The sequence below is a fragment of the Elephas maximus genome, chromosome 16 (assembly GCF_024166365.1).
Source record: "Elephas maximus indicus isolate mEleMax1 chromosome 16, mEleMax1 primary haplotype, whole genome shotgun sequence".
NCBI lineage: Eukaryota > Metazoa > Chordata > Mammalia > Proboscidea > Elephantidae > Elephas > Elephas maximus.
In genome coordinates this window covers 82,966,738-82,990,140 of record NC_064834.1, presented here as the reverse complement: position 1 = coordinate 82,990,140, position 23,403 = coordinate 82,966,738, and the positions used below count along the sequence as shown (strand labels likewise).

The window sequence follows — 23,403 nt, the reverse complement described above, 5'->3', positions numbered from 1 at the left end:
GTTTTTTGTTTTTTTTTTTCCAGTTGGTTGGTCAGGTAGCTAGCTTCCAAATTTCTTGGCATAGACAAGTGAGTACTTCCAGCACTGCATGTGTTTGTTCAAACATCTCAATTGGTATTCCATCAATTCCTGAAGCCTTGTTTTTCAAAACGCCCTCAGTACAGCTTAGACTTCTTCCTTCAACACCATCAGTTCTTGATCATTGAGGGTTTCCCTCTTTCCTGCTGATCCTCTACTTTACCAAGCATGGTGTCCTTCTCCAGAGATTGGTCTCTCCTGATGAAGTGTCGAAAGTGTGATGGTTAATGTTACGTGTCAACTTGGCTAGGCTATGATTCTCAGTGGTTTGGCACTGAGACATTGAACTGATTTCTCTTCCATAATAAAATATAATGTAATCACCTCCATGATGTGATCTGATATAATCAGCCAATCAGTTGAAAGGGGTGTTTCCTTGCTGTGTGGCCTGCTTCCAGTTTAAAAAATGGTAATTCCAACACAGCTCCCACTCTCTCTCTCAATCGTGCACTCTTCTTGTCTCCTGACCTCCAGTTCTTGGAAAGTAAGCCTGCAGATTTTGGGTTCACCAGTCGCTGCAACACCATGAGCCAGCAGAGGCCACCAGCCTGCATCCTGACCTGCAGATTTTGGGTTAATCAGCTTCTGCCACCACGTGAGCCAATAGAAGCCTTCGGCCTGCCTCCTGACCCACAGATTTGCCAGCCCCCACAATTGTGTGAGTCATTTTCTTGAAGTAAATCTCTCAAAAAAAAAAAACCAAACCCAGTGCCGTCAAGTTGATTCCGACTCATAGCAACCCTATAGGACAGAGTAGAACTGCCCCCATAGAGTTTCCAAGAAGCACCTGGCAGATTCAAACTGCCAACCCTTTGGTTAGCAGCAATAGCACTTAACCACTATGCCACCAGGGTTTCTGTAAATCTCTACATATATATTTAAATATACACTTCAGTGATTTCATTCCTCTAGAGAATCCAGTCGAAGACAGTAATGAAGCAAAGCCTTCCCACCCTTACTTCTAAGGAGGATTCTGGCTGTACTTCTTCCAAGACAGATTTGCTTGTTCTTCTGGATGTCCATGGTATATTCAATATTATTACCAACACCACAATGCATCTTTGGTCTTCCTTTTTCATTGTCTAGCTTTCATATGCTGTTATGTATTGGATTGTGCCCCCCAGAATATGTGTGTCAACTGGCCTAGTCCATGATTCCCAGTATTGTGTGATTGTCCACCATTTTGTCATCTGATGTGACTTTCCTATGTGTTGTAAATCCTACCTCTATGATGTTAATGAGATGAGATTAGCAGCAGTTATATGAATGAAGTAGGACTCAATCTATAAGATTAAGTTGTGCCTTAAGTCCTTTCTTTTCAGATATAACAGAGAGAAGTGATTAGAGACATGGGGACCTCATTACCTCCAAGCAAGAAGAGCCAGGAATGTGCGTCCTTTGGACCCAGGGTCCCTACACTGAGAAGCTCCTAGGCCAGGGGAAGATTGGTAAGGACCTTTCCCCAGAGCCAAGTGAGAGAGAAAGCTCTCCCCTGAGGATGGCAACCCTGAATTTGGCCTTCTAGCCTCCTAGACTGTGAGAGAATAAATTTCTCTTTGTTAAAGCCATTCATTTGTGGTATTTCTGCTATAGCAGCACTAGATAACTAAGACACATGCATATGAGGTAATTGAAAGTACCATGGCTTGGGTCAGGCACACCTTAGTCATTAAAGTGAAAAACACAATGAGATGCCACCACATATCCACTAGAATGGCTATAATGAGATGCCACCACATATCCACTAGAATGGCTATAATCCCAAAGACAATAACAAACAAGTGTTGTCGAGGATGTAGAGAAACTGGAACCCTCATGCTTTGCTGGTGGAAATGCAAAATGGTGCAGACACTTAGGAAAAAAACCCAGAGAACACCGAAGGGCACTGATTCCCCCCAGAGCTTCAGGTGATGCCTTCTGCCCTATCCCCTGCTCTAAGTGGGTGGGAGGAAGGGACAGGGCAGAGAAGGGGCTCCATTGCACCCATTGCCTATCTCTCCTCCTGTTCTAGGTGAGGGTAGGGGGAGCAGCAGTCTGACTTTGGATCAGGGAGTGCTGCTTTACCAAGACGGTGGGAGGGTGGGTCAAGATCTCCTTCCATCTTTCCATCTCCCCCCACTCCACTAAATACATACACTCCCACACACATGTTCACACAGCCTCTCACATTCACTCAACCCAGACATGATCATTTATGCTCACACTCACTCACACACTCACATACACCTCACTCACACACATTTATATACTCCTCACACTAACTCATATTTACAGGTGTTTATTCATGCTCACACTGACAGTCACTCTCACTCGCATGAACTCACACACTTCCATAGACTCACACATGCTCAGTCTCACCCACACACTCATTCTCTGGCACACACACTCACACATTCTCACATTCACACATGCATGCATTCACATGCTCTCTCACACTAATGCTCACACATGCCATTTGTGCTCACATGCTCCTACACACACACTCAGTCATATATCCTCACATACTCACTCATACACAAGTCACACACCCTCTCACACTAATGCTCATAAATGCACACTCACACACACACACACACAAGCCTGCACCTGCTGCACGAGTCGTGAGGAATCTAGACTTCGATCTGCACTTTTGACCCCTGCACACCCGTAAACACTTGTGGCTCCAGGTGAAAGGGAGATGAACAGAGAAGAGCAAGAGACTTGGGGAGTAGGAGAAGGAGGCCCAGGCAGTGTCCTTGAGCCCTGCCACTGACCACCCCCGTCCCGGAGGACTAGGGCTGCTCTAGGACCCTGGGGCTGGGCTGTGAGCTGAGGCCTCCATTGGTGGGGCCGAGCTCTCTGTGCAGCAGATGTCTGACCTCTGGGGAGGGCAGCACTCTGCTCAGGGTCCACGGAGCACAGGCTTGGTTCCAGTGGAATGGTGCAGCCCGAGTTGCACCCAGAGATCAAGGTGCAATGAGGGAGGAGGGGGCAAGTGTGCCTGTGAGCTCTGGAAGGTTGTTTGTGTAGCATTGTTAAATGTGTACAGGGTGTGCCTGGGTGTGCAGAAATGTGCGAGGTATAGTGTGCACCCATGCATCTGTGTAGTGTGAATTAGAATGTGGGGGTGTGGATGAAGATGGAGGTGTGAGATCATGTGTTGGCACAGCGAGGACATGAGAGTGTGAGGAGTAGGTGTGTGTGTGAGAGCTGTCTGTGTGAGGCATGTGTGCGACAGGTGTGTGTGAGGGTGTATGTGTGAAGGCGTGTGTGTGAGATGTGTCAGAGCTGTGTGTGTGAGGTGTGTGTGCAAGGTGTGTGTGAGAGGTATATGTGTGAGAGGTGTATGTATAAGGGGTGTATGTGTGTGAGAGGAGTGTGCGCAAAAGGTGTATATGTGAGAAGTGTGTGTGTGAGAGGTGTGTCTATGAGAAGTGTGTGTGAGAGGTGTATATGTGAGAGGTGTGTGTGAGGTGTGTCTGTGAGAGATGTGTGTGTGAGAGGCGTATGTGTGAGAGGCATGTGTGTGTGAGAAGTGTGTGTGTGAGATGTGTGTGTGAGAGAGGTGTGTGTGAGGTGTGTGTGAGAGCTGTGTGTGTGGTGTCTGTGTGTGAGAGGCATGTGTGTGAGGTGTATGTGTGAGAGGTGTATGTGAGAGGTGTGTGTGAGGTGTGTGTGAGAGGCATGCATGTGAGGGTGTGTGTGTGAAGGTGGGTGTGAGGTGTGTGTGTGAGAGGTGTGTGAAAGGTGTGTTGAGAGGTATGTGTGTGAGGGGTGTGTGTGAGGGGTGTGTGTGTGAGAGGTGTGTATGTGTGTGAGAGAGAGAGGGTGCATGTGAGGCGTGTGTGAAGTGTGCGAAGGGGTCCAGGGAAGGAGATCTGATGTGGAGGGGAACATATGTGATTGTGTGTGGTGTATGTGAGAATGTGAGGATGTGTGAGGGTGTGAGTGAGAGATGTGTGACGTGTTTATGTGTGTGCATAAAGGTGTGTGAGGGGGGCCAGGGCACCAGGTCTGATGTGGGGGTGACAGGGCAAGCAGAACATCTGGAAGCTTCTGTCCTATCAACCCCAGATTGCTCTACGTCTCCCTGGCAACCACAGCCTCGGTCTCGGTCTCGGCGCTCGGCCCCTCCTCCGCCCCGCCCGCTGCGAAGCGTCTGGAACCTAGTCCTCTGTCCTTCGTCCTCTGTCCTTGCATCCTCCTCCTCTGGCGACCGCATCCTGCAGTCGCCGCCAGTGGGAACCGCCTGTGAGTGATTTCTACGCTTGTCTTCGTGGCCTGGGGGATAGGGAACAGGGGTTGAGTGTGTGCACGCGTGTTGGAGGCGCGTGTGTGCACGGGTGGGGGACGTGGGGGCTGCGGCTGACCTGTTGGCTGCCCCGGGTGGCCAGGCCAGATATGGGTATCTGCCCTTGGGGTTTCTGGGACTGACCAAGGCAGGAGGTGGGGAGGGGTCCTCAGGTCTGGAGGGGTCGGGGGAGGTCCTGTCGGGCGAGCAGCAGGGAACGTAAGGGCGGTCGGTAGCCAGGCTGGCACAGACCCACGTACTGCCCGGAACTCGTCCTGAGCAGAAGCAGGGTGAACATCAGCAGCTGCACTCCCCCACCCCGTGGTGACCACAGGTCCCCTAAAGCCCATAGCCGGCTCCACCTCTGCAGATCTGAGACAGCCAGTGGGAGCCTGGCATCCCTAGGTGGGGAGATGCAGTCCCAGGTGCTGTTCAGCTCTGCGTGCTGGGGCAGGGGGGAAGGGTGGCCGTGGTGGGGGCTGCGTGGCCTGTAACGGGTGGCCAGTGACTGGGGTATTTCTCTGGAGCTACCACAGCCTCTGTTCTGCCCCGGGACCCCAAAGGAGCTGGGTACGTGGGAGCGGGAGGAGCCCTCCCCACCCCCACCGCGTGTGGCCCAGCTGCCCTGGAGCCATGAGCCAGGACCACGACGGGGGTGGGAGTCGTGGGGGAGGCAGGCTGTGGCGGGGCCAGTTCGCAGGCCTAGGGGACAGTGGGGGGCTGTTCCATGATTTTCAGTGGAGGCCACAGGCGCTGACGTCCGCAGTCACACGCACCCCGGCACCCCGCGTGACAGCGCACACCTCTCTGGCCGCGGTGACGCAGCGTCCGAGGGCGCTAGGTGTGACAAGTCTGCGACGTGACTCACCCGCGTCTAGCCAGGTTTCTGCGGGCTTTCAGCTAGGGTCTACCTCTCCGTCAGTCTGTCCATCTGTCCTTCTGCACAACCTTTCGGAGCATCCTGTGCCCCACCTCCGGTGCTGAGACCACGGGAGTGGGGAGACTTGCAGGAGCGGAGACAAGTACAGCGCGGAGTGGAGGGAGGGGACAGCGGGAGGAGCAAACGACCCCCCAACTTCACGGAGGTCTGTGTGCTGCGAAGGAGCGCGGCCGGCTGAAAGGAAGGGGGCAGGATCTCTGCATACAGCCCAGCACCCCCCCCATTCTGCTTGGGGCGCGGGAGGCGGGGGCGGGCACCAGACGCCAAGACCCCACCCCCTCCTCGCACCGTGGCTCCTAAGATGGATCTTCGTGGTACCAACTCCGTTGCCATGGAAACCCGCAGTGACATTAAAAGGCTTTAGTTCAGGGTCGGAGGAGGAGCGAACCCTGAGGCTGCCTGTAGGGCGGGGCCTCACGCCGGCTGGAGCGGGATCGCGCCTGGCGCTTTCCGGTGGCTGGACCACCGCCGGGTGGGGCGGGGTCTGCGGGGTCTGCAGGATCGACCATGACGCCCCACCACCCTCACCCACGCCTCTCGCGCTTTCTCTTGAGTGAGTGAAAGCGCGGAGCTACAGGGGCCGTGGTGGCCCCCACTCCGCCCCGCGTTCTGCAGGCCTGACTGCATTTGTGCCATGGCGGCACGGGTCCAGGGTGAAGCCCCGAACAGCTTCGCTTCCCCCCCCATTCCCCTCCCCCCACCCCGGCGCACCAAGCTCCAGCCTGGAGCCCTTAGTCTTTGCGGCCCGCCCCCCACGTCCCTCCCCTTGCATTTGACTCGGTACGGTCGCCACCTCACCCTCTTCCTATTTCTGTTCTGTTCTCTTACTAGCACTTGGTCACCTGAGGTCCTCTGTATTTATTCTGTGATTCTTACCGTCTGTATCTCCCCCCACGGGAGGGGGGCGCGGGCAGGCGGTGGCCGTGTCTGCGTCCTTCGTGCTAGGCCAGCCCGGTGCCTGCGGCTGGGCCACAGTCCCCGATGGCTGAATGAATGAATGCGTGGCCTGGGGCAGGTGCGCTGTGCCAGCGTCTCCTCCAGGCAGCGTCCTGGCCAGGCTCGGGCCCCCATCTCGGGAAGAGTGATTGGCTAGGTCTCTTCTGAGCTCCCCGGCCAGGCCCAGGAGCACACATCCAGGGATGGAGAGCTCTAGACCTGGCCCTGAGACTGACCCTCAGAGCCCCAGTGCAGCCCGTGGTGGGAGATGGGGGGTCGGGTGCCCTTTTCTTGTTGGTTTTTATTTGTTTTCAACCTTTTTGCTGTGAAAAGTAAGGAACATGCAAAAAAGCACATAAAATAAGTGTGCACCTAACAAGTTGCTGTGAAGTGGCTCCAAGCACCCACTCCGGCCTAGAAGCCCACCTACTGTCCACCCCTGAATGCTGTGGTTGGTTTGCCTGTCCCTGCACCGCTCCGGCCTAGAAGCCCACCTGCCATCCACCCCTGAATGCTGTGGTTGGTTTGCCTGTCCCTGCACCGCTCCGGCCTAGAAGCCCACCTGCCGTCCACCCCTGAATGCTGTGGTTGGTTTGCCTGTCCCTGCACCGCTCCGGCCTAGAAGCCCACCTGCCGTCCACCCCTGAATGCTGTGGTTGGTTTGCCTGTCCCTGCACCGCTCCGGCCTAGAAGCCCACCTGCCGTCCACCCCTGAATGCTGTGGTTGGTTTGCCTGTCCCTGCACCGCTCTGGCCTAGAAGCCCACCTGCCATCCACCCCTGAATGCTGTGGTTGGTTTGCCTGTCCCTGCACCCGCTCCGGCCTAGAAGCCCACCTGCCGTCCACCCCTGAATGCTGTGGCTGGTTTGCCTGTCCCTGCACCGCTCCGGCCTAGAAGCCCACCTGCCATCCACCCTCTGAATGCTGTGGTTGGTTTGCCTGTCCCTGCACCCGCTCCGGCCTAGAAGCCCACCTGCCATCCACCCCTGAATACTGTGGTTGGTTTGCCTGTCCCTGCACCCGCTCCGGCCTAGAAGCCCACCTGCCGTCCACCCCTGAATGCTGTGGTTGGTTTGCCTGTCCCTGCACCGCTCCGGCCTAGAAGCCCACCTGCCGTCCACCCCTGAATGCTGTGGTTGGTTTGCCTGTCCCTGCACCGCTCCGGCCTAGAAGCCCACCTGCCGTCCACCCCTGAATGCTGTGGTTGGTTTGCCTGTCCCTGAGAATTCTTTTGGGCCTGGCTGCTTTTGCTCCCATTGCTTTGGGTAATTCAGCTCCCTCTAGCTCGTAGCTGTCATTTGTCTGCTTTTGCTGCTGTGGAGTTCTGAACTGTAGAAATATTCAGTTTCTCTGTTTTACTCTTGATGGATAGATGGGGGTTTCCAGTTCCCACTGGGATAATGCTACTGTACACATATGAACCCCCCTGAATTTCTGTTGGGTCTACACCCAGGAGTGGAATTGCTGTTTGCAGGTTCAACATTTGTGAGAAATGCCTACCAAAGTCACTTTCCAAAGTGGAGTGCGGAGCCACACACCCCTGAGTGGGGTCCCTGTTATTCCAGTGTCTCAGGTTCTTGTGGGGTTGCAGTGGTGCCTCTCATGGAGGTCCCAGTGTGCCTTCCTAGGTGACTAAGGCGTGTAAGCACAGTAGCAGTAGTCACTGGCCATTTGAGGGCCTCTTTTACCCACTTTTCTAGTGGGCATATTTTTCTTTTCCAGTTTGAGGAGTTGTTTACATATTTTGGCTACAATCCCTTTGTCAGTTGTAAGTTGCAAATATCATCTCCCAGTCTTGGTTTTCTTTTCTTTTAATGCTGTGTTTGAGCAGAAGTTCTTCATTTTAATGTGGTCATTTTATCAATGTTTTATGACTAGTGCTTATTTGTCCTGTTGATGAAATCTTCCCCTCCCTTGAGGTCAGGGAAACAGCCTCCTTTATTATCTTTGAGATGCTTTGTTTTGCTTTTCCCACTTAGGTTTACAGTCCCCCCCAGTAGCACTGTCAGATCTGACACAGCATGCCCAGCTGAGTGTGAATTTCAGATCAACAAGGCATTACATTTTAGCATAAGTATATCCCATATTGCATATTACATGGGATGTGCTTACACTAAAAAAAAAAAAAAAAAAATTGACCTGAAATTCAAATTGAACTAGGTGTCCTGTATTTTTATTTGCTAAACCTGGCACCCCTCATTTCCAGGCTTCTATTTGAGAGGACTTTCCTTGGGAGCTGCTCTGCCAGGGAAGGTTCTCCTGGTTTTTTTTTTTTTTTCTGGGCATTCACTGATCAGAGGTGTCTCTCTTACTGCAGTGGGGTCCAGAGGGTGGGTGGGGTGTGGGCAGGACGGTGCCAGAAGCCTTTGGCTGGACTTGCTGGGGAGGGCAGGCAGCCTGACCACCCCAGACCCCGGCTCTGGAGGGAGGAGCATGGGACCAGCCCAGGGCACCTGTCGGTCTGAGCCAGGTGGAAAGCACAGTGCTGTCGGCCTGTGGGCAGTGGCCTTGTCTCTGTCTTTGCCCCAGGCTGAGGACTGCCGTTCACCATGGTGAAGCTAGGCTGTAGCTTCTCTGGGAAGCCGGACAAAGACCCTGGGGAACAGGATGGGGCTGCCACAGACTGTGTCCCTCTGATCAGCCCCCTGGACGTCAGCCAGCTCCAACCACCATTCCCAGACCAGGTGAGGGGCCTGAGCCAGTTGTGGGGGGGGTCCCCTTGGCTCCCCTGGGAGTAGAAGGGTGTCAGTATGGTTCATTAAATGTGCCTCCTCTGAGGTGTAGTGGGACAAGTGGGGAAGGGCCAGGGCTGGGCTGAAATCTCTGTGGGCCCATGTGGCCACAAGCGTCCTGTCTCCATATCTGTAGGTGGGAAACCGGGTGCTGGACGAGTGTGAGGGTTCCTGCAATGGCCAGCAGAGGGTGCCCAGCAGTCATGAGTCCTCTGATGGTGGGGGCAGAAAGGCAGCAGTCACACCAGGCCACCCCTAGCCCCCTCAGCCTCTGGCTCCCTCTCTCCACAGGTGGTCATCAAGACTCAGACAGAATACCAGCTGTCCTCCCCAGAGCAGTCCAAGAAGTTCTCCGACCTGGAGGCTCAGAAGCTGGCCGGCAGCCACCCAGAGGAAGGGCGCAAGGTGACCAGACACTTACCGCTGCCACTGCTGTGGGCTGTGGGAGGCAAGGAGGGGAGAAAGGATCCGGAGGCCATGAATGCACCAGGGGTGGGGGGGGGCAGACCAGGCTGCAAAGGCGAGTCCACTGTCAGTCACCTCAGTAACAGGCCGGCAGGTGGACTTGGACAGCCCTGGTCTGCTTCCAGCCCCACATGTCGTTGCCCTTCTGCCCATGGGAAATATGTCTTTTCCTACGTGATTTGTAGGAGGTTTTCTGTACAATATGATATTAACTTTTTCTGCTGTGCTTTTGGCAAATATTTTCTCCCACCTTCTTTTTATCTCTTAGCTTTATTAACAACGGCTTTACTCATTTTCAATGGCTTTTTTCTAGGCCTTTCATTCTTAAGTAGTAAAACCTGCTCCTTTTTTCTTTTAATTGTGTCATTTCTAAGATAAGAATTCTTCCCCCATAGAGGACTAGCAAGCCCAAGGTGCTGCTTTCTAGAGCTCATCTGTGGTTATGAAACAAAGAAAAAACCCAAACCTGTTGCTGTCTGGTTGATTCCAACTCATAGTGACCATATAAAAAATACCCTATAGGACAGAGTAAAACTGCCCCATAGGGTTTCCAAGGAGTGCCTGGTGGATTCAAACTGCCGACCTTTTGGTTAGCAGATATAGCACTTAACCACTATACCACTAGGGCTCCCAGTGGTTATGAAGGCACCAGCGTTATCTGGGGCTTCCTCTGGGGCTGGTTGGAGGAGTAGATGGAACCGCCAGCTCAGGGCTTGCCGGTTTGCAGTCTGAGTGCCTGACCCTAACACGTCTATTTAGCAGGTCGTCTGGGTTCCTCTGTGTGGTTGGGGTCCAGCCCTGGATGCCTAACTCTGCTGCCCAGGCCAGCACCTGGGGAGGTTGGAGATTTGTGCCAGACTGGGTGCAGTGCCCAGACCCAGCCCCTAAGGGGCTTCTCCCAGGAAGCCTGGCCCTTCATTACAGTGTTCCTCCGCCCCGCCTCCACTTCCCCCAGTGACCTGGTTCCTCCACTTTCCTGCTCCTGCAGCTGCCCACAGCACGGATGATTGCCTTTGCCATGGCGCTCATGGGCTGTGTCCTGATCATGTACAAGGCCATCTGGTATGACCAGTTCACCTGCCCAGATGGCTTCCTGCTTCGGGTAAGGCCGGTGGCTCTGGCTGTGTGGGGAGAGTGGGGGTAACAGTAGAGACCGTCCCAGCGAAGCCGCCGCACCCCCCGCGCCCTCCCCGTGGGACTGAGAGGGGGCCCGCACCTGGTGGCGGCAGCCTGGGCACCCCTGCCTGCCAACCCACCGCACCCCTCTAGGCTACTCAATTACTCCCCATCTGTCCCAGGGCTGGATGGTCTCCAGGCAGAGTGTGGGGAGGGGGAGGGGGAGGGGGGAATTGGAGCGGTGGAGAAGGGCGCCTCCTCTCCTCCATCTTGGGCCACCCCAGGGGCCGAAGAGAATGTGGTCCTGGAAGTCCCTGGCATTCCAAGGGCCTGGCCCCCAGCCCCACCCCCCGGCCGGCCCTGGCCCACCCCAGCCCGCCCCAGGCTGCTCCAGCCATGCCCCTGGCCCTGACCCAGCCCCCACCCGGACCTCGCCACGCCCAGCACAAGATCTGCACGCCCCTCACCCTGGAGATGTACTACACCGAGATGGACCCGGACCGCCACCGCAGCATCCTGGCAGCCATCGGGGCCTACCCGCTGGGCCGCAAGTACGGCACTGAGATGCCCTCAGCATGGGGGGACAGCTACCGCACAGCTGCCAAGGACGACCCTAAAGGGCCCACCCAGGCGGCAGCTGCTACAACCGAGCCACCAGAAAAGCTACCGACCGAGGGCGAGAAAGAGGAGGCCCCCCAGGTGGCCGGGAGCTCAGCACCCCTGTCACTGTAGTGACTCACTTTTGCTGCCACAGCGGTCTGCCCTGCCCCTGGGTAGGTCAGCCTGTCCCCCTTATAGGTTTGCAGGGGTGGAGGGAGAAGTGGGTTTGCAGAGGGCCCACCTGTCCAGCCCTTCCTCAGTAGGTCTGCCCAGTTTCGTCCAGAGAGCCAGCCTTACCCCCTCCGGATATGCCTGCCCTGCTTGGGGTAGGTGTGTCCTCCAAAGCAGGGGCCCTGGCCAGTTCCTCCCAGGTTCCTGACTGGTGCCCCACCACCATTTCTGAGCCAGGGACCCTCCTCACTGCCCTCCCCTCCCCTTCTTGGCCCAAGGTGCTGTCCACCACGCCAGGCTATGGTCAGCATCTGAGCCAAGGGCTGGGGTGCTGGTTGTGTGACAGGGGACTTGAGGAGGGTCTGAGGCTTCAGCCTGCTCTGCTTGCCCCCCAGGTAGGCGGTGGGACTGCAGCCAGACCTGCCCCACTCACTCTTGGCTCCAGGCCCTCCATCTTCAGAGCTGTCCTCCCTCTGCGCCTGTGACCAGTGAGGACACCTGCCCTTTTGCCCGTGTGTTTGTGCTCCTGCCTCACTGCCTCGCCTGTGTGCCCCGGGGTATGTCCCCAGCCCCCTGGCCCTCGAGGCCTCTGACACCCTTGCTTTTGTGTGAGTAAACAAACATTCAAGTTCACTGAGGCTCTGCTGTTCTTCTGTGTCCTCTGCCAGCCCAGCTGGCCTTCTGCCCCCCACTGTGAGCAAGGGCCAGCATCATGCCCCCTACTGCCCAGAGGGACTCCAAGGACCCCAGAGCATCCCAGCTGTGGCTCACACAGATGGACATGGAAGGGCCTGGGCCAGAGCCCTGGGTGGACAGTGCCTTGTCAAAGTTCATTTCTCCCACCCACACTCAATGGCACAAGCTGACACCCACACAAGGGAGCCAGGGTGCCCGGGGTTGTCCCTGACTGCCTGCAGCCCCCACTCTCAGCTGTGCCCACCCGCATTCTACCTGTACCAACACACCTCCCCGACCTGCCCACGGTTCCTGCCCCCGCCCCCCAAATGCATGCAGGAATGAGCAAATGAGGAAGTGACTGAAGGAGCGAGTCTGAGGAGCAGTGTGGAGGCAAGACCCCCCGCCCAGTTCCATCCTGGGCTCCTCAGCCAGCAGGGAGGGGCGGGCGAGGTTTGCAGGCCCCTGGGAAGCATCTCCTCCCTCACCCACCTGGAGGTTCCCAGCCATACCACCTCAGTCCAGACATTCCACCAGGGCCCAGGGGCTCCACCCTGGGGGAGGTAAGCTCGGGCTGCTGCCTGAATAGGAGTCTTGGCACTAAAGGCTCAAGTGGCTTGGAGGGGGGGTGGACAGTGAAAGAGCCTGGAGGGCAAGAGGAAGGCAACTCAAGGCAGACCCAGCCCAGCTGCTTCCTTCACTGCTGGCCAGAGGATGACCGTGTGCCCACAAGCGGGGCTGGGGAGGGGGGAGCAGTGGGGGCCTGAGGGGGCTCAGGGGGCATGGATTACATGTGGAGCAGGCTGTAGTAGGCCCCGCCACTGATACCAGCACAGAATACCGGTGGATGACAGCCCCATTTAGCCACTGCAGGGTCAGAGGGGCCCCCTTTGGGGAGCAGCTGGTCCAGTCCAGGCTCAGGGCAGGGAACCAGGGTTCAGGATGGGCTCAGGGCAGTGAACCAGGCTCCAGGCTGGGCACAGGGCAGTGAACCAGGGTCCAGGCTGGGCACAGGGCATTGAACCCAGGACCAGGTTGGGCACAGCCAGTGAACCATGGTCCAGGCCAGGTACAGGTAGTGAACCAGAGTCCAGGCCAGGTACAGGTAGTGAACCAGAGTCCAGGCTGGGCACAGGTAGTGAACCAGAGTCCAGGCTGGGTACAGGCAGTGAACCAGGGCCCAGGCTGGGTACAGGGCAGTGAATCTAGGGCCAGGCTGGGTACAGGGCAGTGAACCAGGGTCCAGGCCAGGCAAGGCAGTGAACCTGGGCCCAGGCTGGGCACAGGCAGTGATCCCAGGTCCATGACCAGCACAGGGCAGTGGACCAGCATCCAGGCCCAGGGCAAGATGGTGAACCCGGGTCCAGGACAGTCACAGGGTGGTGACCCAGGGTCCAGGCCAGGCACAGGCAGTGAACCAGGACCAGGCTGGGCACAGGCCAGTGAGCCCAGGTCCATGCCCAGCACAAGGCAGTGAACCAATGTCCAGGCCAGATGCAAAGTGGCGAACCTGGGTCCAGGTTGGACACGGGGCTGTGTACCTGGTCTAGGCTGGGTACACAGTGCTGGCTCCAAGGCCCAGGAGTGGAGTGGGCTGAGGGTTCCTGCCTCAGGTGGGGCCCGGGCCTATTTTGGAACAGTGCAGCTATGTCCTGGAAGCAGTAATGGCATGGCAGGGAGGGGGGGGCACATGGGGGCAGGGCCAAGGAGGGGAACAAGTGCGGGAACAGATGTGTGGGAGGCGGTCAGGGAGGCTCGGCCTTGCACACTGTGCTTCACTGCTGGATTAGGTGGACAGAAGGATGCTGGGCTGGGCTGGCCTGGAGGGCAGTGGGGACACGAAGACCGATAGGTGAAGAGGGCCAGCTGGGAGATATACAGGAGTAGGGAGTGGTTGACTGTGGTTCACCCCTGGTTCACTGCCTGTTCGAGTTGAGAGACAGCTTTTTCTCTCTTTTTTTTATAACTTTTTATTTTGAAATAAATTCACATTTGAAAAAAATTTTTAAGAGTAGGAAGAACTTCTGTATTTCCTTCACCAATATTCCTCAGCCGTTGACTCTTCATCAGACCTCGTTAATTTTTCACCACTTTCTCAATAATGTCCTTGGTCGCCCCTCCCCCCAAAAATCTGACCCAGCATCAAACATTGCATTTAATTGTCGTAACTCTTTAACCTTCTCTAGGTTGGACTTCTGTCTTTGTCCCCATGACCTAGACAGCTTTGGAGCATAAGGACATGCAGGGGCTCCTTACCCAGCAGTGCTAACTTAATCCCTATAAGCATATTTCCTTCAGTGTCTTGCCCCAGCTGACCGGCCGGCCTTCCCATCCCAGGTTCAGCCTCCCCGGTCAGGGCACCTCTAACCACCGGTCAAACAGGGTAGGCTGTGCGGGGGGCGGGGAAGGAACATTAGGTTCTGGATGCATTTCCAGGGTGGAGCTGGCAGGACTCACTGTCACCTGGACATCACCCTGGAGCAGGGTAGGTGAGGGCTGGGTGGATGGCACTGGATCATGAGGGTGAAGGTCAGGCCCCCAGACATCCTGGAAACTGTCATTGGATGCTGGAGCCTGGGCAAGGGGAGCTGCAGGCCCATGTCAGCATCCACTGGTGGGGACAGGTGGACTGGGCAGAGAAGAGAGTGTGGAGAGGAGCAGAGGAGACCAAGGGATTCCTAAGCATGGCATCATCTCACCTGTCTGCTGTGTGCCCTGCTGGCCTAGACCTCCTCTGCCCCGTGGACTCAGACACACCTCCGCTGGGCCCTTGGATCGGGGGTTTTGCTGGGTCAAGGCACCGGAATTGCTTTGGGAGCTGCATGAGCGTCTCAGGAATGACAGTGTAGGGTGAGAGGGGACTTGGGCAGTGTCTGCTGCGAGCATCCAGAGGGCAGAGCCCAGTCACCTACCCGACATGTGATTCAGGCAGGCAAGGAGAGTTGGGCAGGTGAGGGACAGGTTGCCAGAGGGGCTTGGGGGCCTGGCGTTCTGTGGCCTACAGGCCTGGGTCACGGCAACCACGGGGCAGCCCCCAGGCCCTCTCTGTCCAGACCCCGCTTCTCAGCAGGCACTTTGGGGACCGTGAGGGACGGGTCAGTACTAAGGCTGCCTGGCCGACGGGAGCCCCAACTGGGGGTAGGCCTGCTGGGCAGGAAGGAAGGAGGGAGCGGCCGGATGCCACAGGGACAGAGAGTCAGAGGGGCTGAGGGATGAGGTGCTGGCAGCCCTAGATGTGGCCTCCTTAGCATCAGTCCCCTTGGCCAGCCTGAAGGAGAGAGTGTCTCAGTGGCTTTGATTCCCGCAGCCCCCTGTAGAAGGAAGATCAAGGTCACCGTCAAATGGCTCATTTTGGACATTTTCTTTATTGTGCATACAAGTGTGTTATTTCATGATTTAGAGAGTTCTAGGCCTTTTGAAGTCACAGACCTTTGTGTGTCTCTTTGTCACCACCATGTCACTTTTCTATGTGACCCAGCGCCATGTGGGTGGAATGCCAATGTCACTGCCACTGCCACGGGTGCGGTAGAGGGGCCCAGAGCAGCACAAGTGGGCCCATGCTGCTTCATTGCACAGAAGCGGGACCAGCATGAGGACTCAGTGAGTCAAGCTGCACACTTGGAGGCAGGCAGAGGCCACCATGAACAGGAGCAGATGGGAACTCGTCCCTTCCCAGGGGCCTCTTGGTGCCATAGTCCTTCAACCTCTGAGATGGGAGTGATCTCTGCTAAGATTTCCCTGCCCAGGTCTCTGGGCGTCCATTGCTCCTTTGGGGCTCCTCCAGGGTGGCCTTTCTTCACCTCCCCCCCACTTCCCCATCGAACTGTTAGGACAGCCAGGAGAACACAGGTGGGCATGTGGCCCTGTAGCAAGAATCACCCTGAAGGGCTGCAGTCATATGCTGGGGGCCTCATGCTCAGAACCAGGAGTTAAGGGCTTGTCTGTCCACCTGTCCATCCACCGTGCCCGCTGTTCTACTACCGGCCAGTGGAGGGTGCTTGCTCTTGGCTCTGCAGGGGTCTGGGCAGCAACATCCCTACAGCATCACCTTCCCCTGCCCTTCTGTTGCCTCACACACCAGTGTGAGCACGGGGTCAGGGGTCAGAAACATGCCCTTCCCCAGAGACCAGAGTATCACCCCCCACCCCCAGGCCCGTAGTCACCGTGAGAGGGCTGTGCTCCCCCTGGACCTCGGCCGGATCTGGGGCTGTGGCAGCACAGAGCAATAGTTGTGCATGCCTCTGGGGGGGCTGCTCCTGACTCCCACCCCTACAGGACCTGCAGTGCTGCAGGGCCTTAGGCCAAGGGGAGGACCCTGGAGGCCCAGAGCTCCTTGAGAGCCACCTCTGAGCTGTGTTCTGACCTGGCAACTGACCTGACCCACTAATCTATCCCTGTGAGTAGCCTCAAAGCGTTGGTCTGTAGGGATGGCCTCACAAATATCGTGGGGAGGGAGGGGCTCATGGGTGATCTGCAGCTCTCCTGCGTGGCAGGGATTTTTGCCTCCTTGGTGAAAGCCATCTAGACACAGGGCCGGCTGAAGCTGTGACACCAAAAGAAATCCTTATGTCAAGCGCACTGAGTACCCTGGAGAGGTGGGCCTGCAGGCCCAGCAGCATGACCCTTCAGGAGTGGTTTTTATGACAATGGGGACTCTGTCCCAACCTGCTTGTCCCTGGCACCAGAGCCTTGGCACCAGCTTACCCACCAGCCACGCTCACAGGGCCCCACCACGGGGACCCTCCCACAGGGCCCCGTCCTAGTTATCCAGTGCTGCTGTAACAAAAATACCACAAGTGGATGGCTTTAACAAAGAGAAATTTATTCTTTCACAGTCCAGTAAGCTAGAAGTCTGAATTCAGGGTGCTGGCTCCAGCAGAAGGCTTCATCTCGCTCTGGAGGAAGGTCCTCGTCATTGATCTTCCCTTGGCCTGGAAGCATCTCAGCACAGGAACCTCAGGTCCAAAGGACACACTCTGCTCCCAGTGTTGCTTTCTTGGTGGTACGAGGTCCCAATGTCTCTCTGCTCGCTTCTCTTTTATATCTCAAAGAGATTGGCTTAAGACACTATCTAACCTTGCAGACCTCAGCAATGCAACTGCCACTAATCCATCTTATTACACCATAATGATAGAATTTACGACATGTATGGAAATTTATGTCATGGGCACAAGGGACAGGAGGAGCTGCCTACAGGAAACCTGGACTCAGAGAGGAGAGTCCAGGAGTCAGGGCTCAGCCCCTGCACAGAAACCAGCCATCCAGCGAAGAGGGTGCGATGGTTTCAGGGGTCAGGCGAGCATACGTCATGGCCCACAACTTTCCCAGGATCTGGCGGTGGACATGAGCCTCTCACCCGCCTGGCCTGCTTCCTCCCGTGAGCATTGCCACGTGCCCTGGGCAGGACTGGCGAGGGGAAACCTGGACACCCAACAGAAGGCCAGGCCAGAGCATGTTACCACCACGCCCAGTGCAGGGGCCATCTCCCCAGCGAGTGGCTCTAAGCTGCACCTTCATCATATGGGGCTGGCCCAAGCCACCTGTGTCTCCTCAGCTGCAGGGAGACATACTGGCAGAAGCACAGGCCGTGGTCCAGGTGGCCCCTTGAGCCCACATCCTCCCAGGGTGGGAAGTGCGCATTGGCAAGGCAGCAGGCATAGTCGGAGGAGAATTGCCTTAGGGCCTCATAGAACACGGCCTCAGCCCGAGGGCTGGGGCCAGTGGAGGCCTCCAGGAAGGCCTGCCTGCAGTCCTCCAGAAGCACATATGTGAAGCAGAGCTTGTTGAGGGTCTCGCAACCCATAAGCACCGAGTGGCTTGCCAGGAGAGTGTTGGCCTCCCCCACACACAGCGACAGCTCCTGCATTTTCCGCCTGAAAAACCTCCTGAACCAGCACAGAACACCAACCCCTGACACCAGGAACAGTGGGCAGAAGAACACGTTGGCGGCCACTAGGAGGAACCGGTAGCCCCTTGGGTTTGAATTTTCTTCAAGCCCAAATATGAAGGGAAGGAAAAGGGACGCGATGGAGAGCAGAATCAGGAAGGTGCCCAGCGTCACACGGCAGCCCAGGTACCGGAGGCAGGACCTGGGGGACAGGACCCTGTTCACCATTCCTATGGCCTTCCTATATACCTCAGGGTCATCCAAGACCACCCGCAGTGGGTCAGGGACACTCAGGGTGCTGAAGGTCCCCACCCTCCATGAGGGCAAGCTGTCCTTGTTGACACAGCTGAGGGTCATCAGCATCTTCCCACTGTAGAGGGAGGGGAGCTGGACCGGGGCCAGGGTAGAGTGCTGCAGCAGGTGATTGGGCATGCAGAGGGCCCGTACCACCTTGGTGTAGAAGCAGCTGTCATCTGCCTCCAGGTAGGTCAGGTGGTTGAGGTGCAGTGGGATGCGGCAGGGCCGCAGCAGGACAGGGATGACTGGCTTTCTCTCCATGCAGTGGCGGAAGAGAGAGAGGTTGGCCTCCAGGAGGCACCAACGGCTCTGCACAAAGTCCTGGCTGAGCACCAGCAGCATCTTCTGGCTCTGCTGGATGCATTCCACCATGTTCTCAATGATGTTCCTCCCCGGGAGGAAGTCCCGCTCATGGAAGCAGACACGCAGGCCGGTTTGCTCGGCCTCCAGCCGGTGGATGAGCTCATGCGTCCAGGCGGCATCCAGGCTGCTGTAGCTCACAAAAAGGTGAAACTTCTCACTGGCCCTCAGTGGGGGGATGGCCAGGACGGCACCCTCCTTCAGGGTTCTATTCTCTTCCTCCTCCTCTACAACTTCGTGGGAATCCATGCCAGGGACGTCTTGCTTCTAGCAGCTAGGACACTGCCCTCCGAGTCTGCCTCCCTCTGACTCTGCAAAATAGCCAGACATTTGTCTTTGAGAGGGTGGAACACAGCTGTGGCAGCTCCTCTTCAGACATGGCTCGTATGGTCATGGTCACTTATGTCATGATGAAGATATGTCCAAGCCCTGGCTCTGGTTCCTATGAAAGACCTTGTTTGGAAATAGGTCTTTCTTTGGAGATGTGATCAGTTAGGTTAATGAGCTCACAGTGGAGTAGGGTGAGTCCTAGTCCCTTCTGAGTGGCATCTTATAAAATGGGGAGACAGAGTCACACGGGGAAGACACCATGTAGGGATGCATCCACAAAACAAGGAACAGCAAGGGGCCACCAGGAGTTGGAATAGACAAGGAAGGATCTTCTCCTGCAACGGACAAAGAGGGCATAGCCCTGTGACACCATGAATTCAGACTTCTAGCCTTAAATTTCTGTTCTCATAAGCCGCCTATTTGTGGTATATTGTGGTGATAGCCACAGGGAATGAAGGCAGTCATGGGGAGAGGGGTGCATCCCTCTGCACCCAAACACAAGGAAGTCTGGAGCCAACACTTCCTAGAGACATCTTGGCTAGAATTAGCAATGGGTGACGAAATGGAAGGAGAAAGAAAGAGGAAGAAGATTGAGGAAGGCGTGCAGAGTGAAAAAGGGGAAGAGGTTTTAGGAGGGGAAGTAACAGCTGTTATCTTGGCAGAGAAAGGGGCTGCTTTGACCCAGAAAATTCTGGAAATCAAGATGGCAAGAGAGCTTTTGAAAATAAGTTTGATGATAGCACTGGGGTGCTTACAGAGAGCACCTTCACTGGTGTCACCACTGGCTCCTGGCTGGAGAGCACTGCGTTCCTGGGCAGCTTTCCAAGGGTGCACCGCAGTCGACAAGGGCAGCCTAGTGCTCTCTTCCCTTCCAGCTCTGGTTGGGTTCAGGAAGGGGAGGCCTGGCCAGGGTCAAGGGTGGGATGCACCCTCGGCGTCCAACAGAAGATCCCAGCGCCTGGCAGGTGACCCACTCCAAACTTCCACCCTCCCAGGATCCAGTCACTCTCAGCCTTCTTGTCCTCTCAGGCTAAGCAGTGTTGCACCCCTCCTGTGGTTTCCTGAAACCCACCCACACTACAGTAAGTTGCCCCTTTATTAAACTTCCTCAAGTGACCCAAGGGGTGACCATCTGCATCCACACAGTGGGGGACAGCCAGCATCCCCCCACTACCCCCCTCCCACATGAGCCAACACCATCTTCCTAAAGGTAGCTCTCTCTGACTAAATTATCCCAGGACACTTAATCCCAATTAAAAAAGAAAAAAAAAAAGTATTCAATGTCATAACGAATGAAGAAACATAACTAAGTCAGTGATATTCTATTTTATTCCTTTAAAATCAACCAAAGATAAAACTGGTGAGGCCACTCAAGGCTGGCAAGGATGTGATCGAGCCAGTGCACTCTGAGTTACTGCAGCGTGAACCAGACATCGTACCAGAAAGCAACCCTGTCAACTGCCTCATACCCTCTGGTCTGGGAAGCCAGAGAGTAATCTGGTGTCATTCCACAGGCGACAAGCACCTGATGGCAATGTACCCACAGTTGAGGCCGTGGAGGTATGAACCCCCAAACACTTCACCATAACTAGGGGCAGAGTCTGGCTTTCTTTTTTTCAGTGTGGGGCCCACCCGTTTCTACAGGTCCTGCCCTACCACTCACCCCTTGGCAGATTTACAGACATAGACAAAAATTCACTCAGGCTGCCTGAAGCACCTGTCACTTGAGCCCAGGGATCAGAAGGGGTAGGAAAACCCTGGCCTACCTGCCTCAGTTTCCTCACCTATTCCAGAGGGGATTCCTGTGAGCGAGCACTGCTATGGCAGTGTCCAGGTCAGGAGGCCCAGAAGCAGCCAACAGGCTGGGGTGAGGCTTACTGAGGAGTGTTTGCAGGGCAGGCACCCAGAAAGGCAGGGAGGAAAGGTGCCTTCAGGGAAGGTTGTACCAGCATCAGCGTGGGAGTGGGGGGATCCCCAGGGTGCACTACCACACTGCCCTGATTGCCTTCCCCACTTGGCCTCTGAGTCCTGCCCTCCATCCTGCCGGTCACACTCACCCAGGCCACCTAGGACAGGCATCTGGAGCCAGTGGGAGGGTGAAAGGGACCTGGCAGAGGACTTGGCACCCCCCCAGCCCCCCACCCCCTCCTTGACACCTGCCTCCAGACCCACCAGGAAGGCTGAAACCACAGGGAGTGGGGAAAGCGCTTCAATGGGTTTTCTGAAGAACATCCACTGCCTCCCTCTCCGGCCTTGGCGGTAGGGGTTGAGGGGCAGGAAGAGGGTACACTGTTGGGCAGAACAGGACCGGACCCTGACCCTCTTCACCCCCACCAGTCCCCTGCCCTACCCTGTTAGCTCTGCCTCCCATGATCGAATTTTATCCCTTTTGCTCTTCTGTGGAAACGCTGGTGGCGTAGTGATTAAGAGCTACGGCTGCTAACCCAAAGGTCGGCAGTTGGAATTTACCAGCTGCTCCTTGGAAACTCTATGAGGGCCGTTCTAATCTGTCCTATAGGGTCACTATTAGTCGGAATCGACTTGGTGGCAACAGGTTTGGCTTGGTTTTTGGTGTGCTCTTCTATCAGAGCCCTAGCGGTGCAGTGGTTAAGAGACAGCCTGTCAACCAAAAGGTTGGCAATTCGAACCCAACAGCTGCTACCTGTGAGAAAGATGTGGCAGTCTGCTTCTGCAAAGATTAAAAAAAAAAAAAAAAAATCAAGTCGATTCTGACTCATAGTGACCCTATAGGACAAAGTAGAACTGCCCCATAGGGTTTCCAAAGAGCAGCTGGTGGATTCAAACTGCTGACCTTTTGGTTAGCACCCAAGCTGTTAACCACTGCACCACCAAGGCAGTTCAAATCTGTCCTATTTTGGCTCTTCTATCAAAGCGTGTCAGTCCTTCATCTGTTATGCCACCGGCATTAGAGATGTCCCTACCCTCCTCCCTGCCCTGTCTGGCCAGATTCCGCTGTGGGGTGGACAGGGGTTGAGGCCACAACTGGGGGTGCGGGAAGTGGGGAAGAGACAGCGCCACGGCCTACCCCCTCACCGCATTCTCCCCTGTCGTTGTCCTCCCCTCCCCACCTGCATCTTCCCACCCCCCAGGCCTCTCCAGAGTCCCTGCCCCCTCCCAGCCCATCCATTTCAGACAGCTGCCCTTCTCCACAGCCTCCCCGGGCCAATTGCCTACCCCCTCCACTGTGTTTGCAGCAGCTGTGGAAAGACAGGGCCCCCTCGGGGGACAACACCCCCTCCCATGCAGGTGATGAGGTGCCCAGCCCCAAGATGCAAAATGGAGAGATGTGGAAGGGGCGGGGGGCGGGGGTGGTGCGAAGAGAGGTCCGCGTGGGTGCCAGGTCCTGTGTGCTCACCCCCCCCCCACATCCCCCAGCCCCAGCAGCTGAGAGGATGAAACAAACGTTCCCACCCCACCCCCGACCCAGACCTCCTCTCCTACACATCCCGTCCCGGGTTACAGGTGCTTCCGCCACCCGGATATGGCGCTGTTCGGGACCTGCCTCAGCACACACCTCTCTGGGCATTTGGCCCTTTGAGCTCTGCAGGGAGAGGGGACTCTGCTATGGCTCCACTCAGCAATGGGGGACCTTGACTCAGGCTACTGCAGTGGCACCCGGGCTGGGCAATACCAACTCTCAGGCAAGGTTCCTCCTTCCTCCAATGCTCCCCAGCACCGTCCCCACCGGACCTCAGGGACTTCACTGAGAGCAAAGCTTTCCTGCCTTTCAACCCCCTTTTGCCCCCTTGCAAGCCCCCTTGGATCTCTCCAGGCCTGACCTTCCAGCTCCCGGCTCTGACCCCCAGGCTGGGGGCAGGGTTGGGCTGGAGGTTAGGAACAGCAGCAGTTGGGGCAAAGAAGGAATATCCGGCATCACCTCCAGCACCCCCACTCAGAGTGGACTCTCTCCCTTCTTGTGGTCACTTCATCCTGTTCTGGGCTTCCTGCCATTTAACAACTTATCATTCATCCAAGCTCTGCTCAGAGGAGACAGACCCTGTGCAGAGGGTGGAGACAGAGGTGAGATAAGGAGCCAGCAAAGCCAGAGCCCCTCTAAGCATCACCTTCATCCCCTAGGACCCACCGTTCTGGGGAGTTTCGCACGAGGATGCCCCAGCTCCCCCAGTACCTGCTTTGGCCTCCGGCCTTCCGTGGGTTCCCTCAGGGAACAAGGAGGGGGCCCGTCACAGCTGCAGATGGCGAGAGACAGTGAATCCCCACAGAAAGCCTGAAGAGGAAGTCTCCATCCCATGACATGGCCGGCGTTGGGGACGCTGCCAGCTGTGGCACCAGCCCCTCAACCAAAGGCCAGCCCATTGCCTGGGGCCCTCCCTGCCCCCAATACCTGGGACCCCCCCCAGGTTCTCCCATCCCCTGACACTAGGGACCCCGCAGGCTGCCCCCACACACCAAAGGCCTAATCCATGATCTCTGGTCAAGGTGTGATTGTAGCTACAGCCAATCGGGCTCATCTCTTGCAGTTTGATTGGACCGGATAGTAACGGTTTCAGTGAGGTAAATAAAA

At 56.4% G+C, this 23,403-nt stretch overlaps 2 protein-coding genes across 6 annotated transcripts; one reads left to right on the top strand and one right to left on the bottom strand.

Moving 5' to 3' along the window:
• The first annotated feature begins 4,228 nt into the window (after positions 1-4,228).
• On the top strand, positions 4,229-12,048 carry CALY (calcyon neuron specific vesicular protein). Of its 4 annotated transcripts, none has more exons than XM_049854724.1 (6): positions 4,229-4,308; positions 8,754-8,908; positions 9,248-9,361; positions 10,410-10,523; positions 10,955-11,310; positions 11,708-12,048. In XM_049854724.1, exons 2-5 carry the CDS (start codon positions 8,774-8,776, stop codon positions 11,267-11,269), a joined length of 678 nt encoding a protein of 225 aa, XP_049710681.1. In that variant the 5' UTR covers positions 4,229-4,308; positions 8,754-8,773; the 3' UTR covers positions 11,270-11,310; positions 11,708-12,048. The 4 variants fall into 4 exon arrangements, with proteins under 4 accessions (XP_049710681.1, XP_049710679.1, XP_049710682.1 ...); XM_049854722.1 differs by having other exon boundaries at positions 10,955-11,314; positions 11,708-12,046; XM_049854725.1 differs by having other exon boundaries at positions 10,982-11,314; positions 11,708-12,043.
• Positions 12,049-16,791: 4,743 nt separating this feature from the next.
• On the bottom strand, positions 16,792-23,132 carry LOC126059179 (uncharacterized). Of its 2 annotated transcripts, none has more exons than XM_049854716.1 (2): positions 23,008-23,132; positions 16,792-19,192 (listed from the first exon to the last, which is right to left on the bottom strand). In XM_049854716.1, the coding sequence occupies exon 2, from the start codon at positions 18,774-18,776 to the stop codon at positions 17,484-17,486; it is 1,293 nt and encodes a 430-aa protein (XP_049710673.1). In that variant the 5' UTR covers positions 18,777-19,192; positions 23,008-23,132; the 3' UTR covers positions 16,792-17,483. The 2 variants fall into 2 exon arrangements, with proteins under 2 accessions (XP_049710673.1, XP_049710672.1); XM_049854715.1 differs by having other exon boundaries at positions 16,792-18,838.
• Positions 23,133-23,403: the final 271 nt, after the last annotated feature.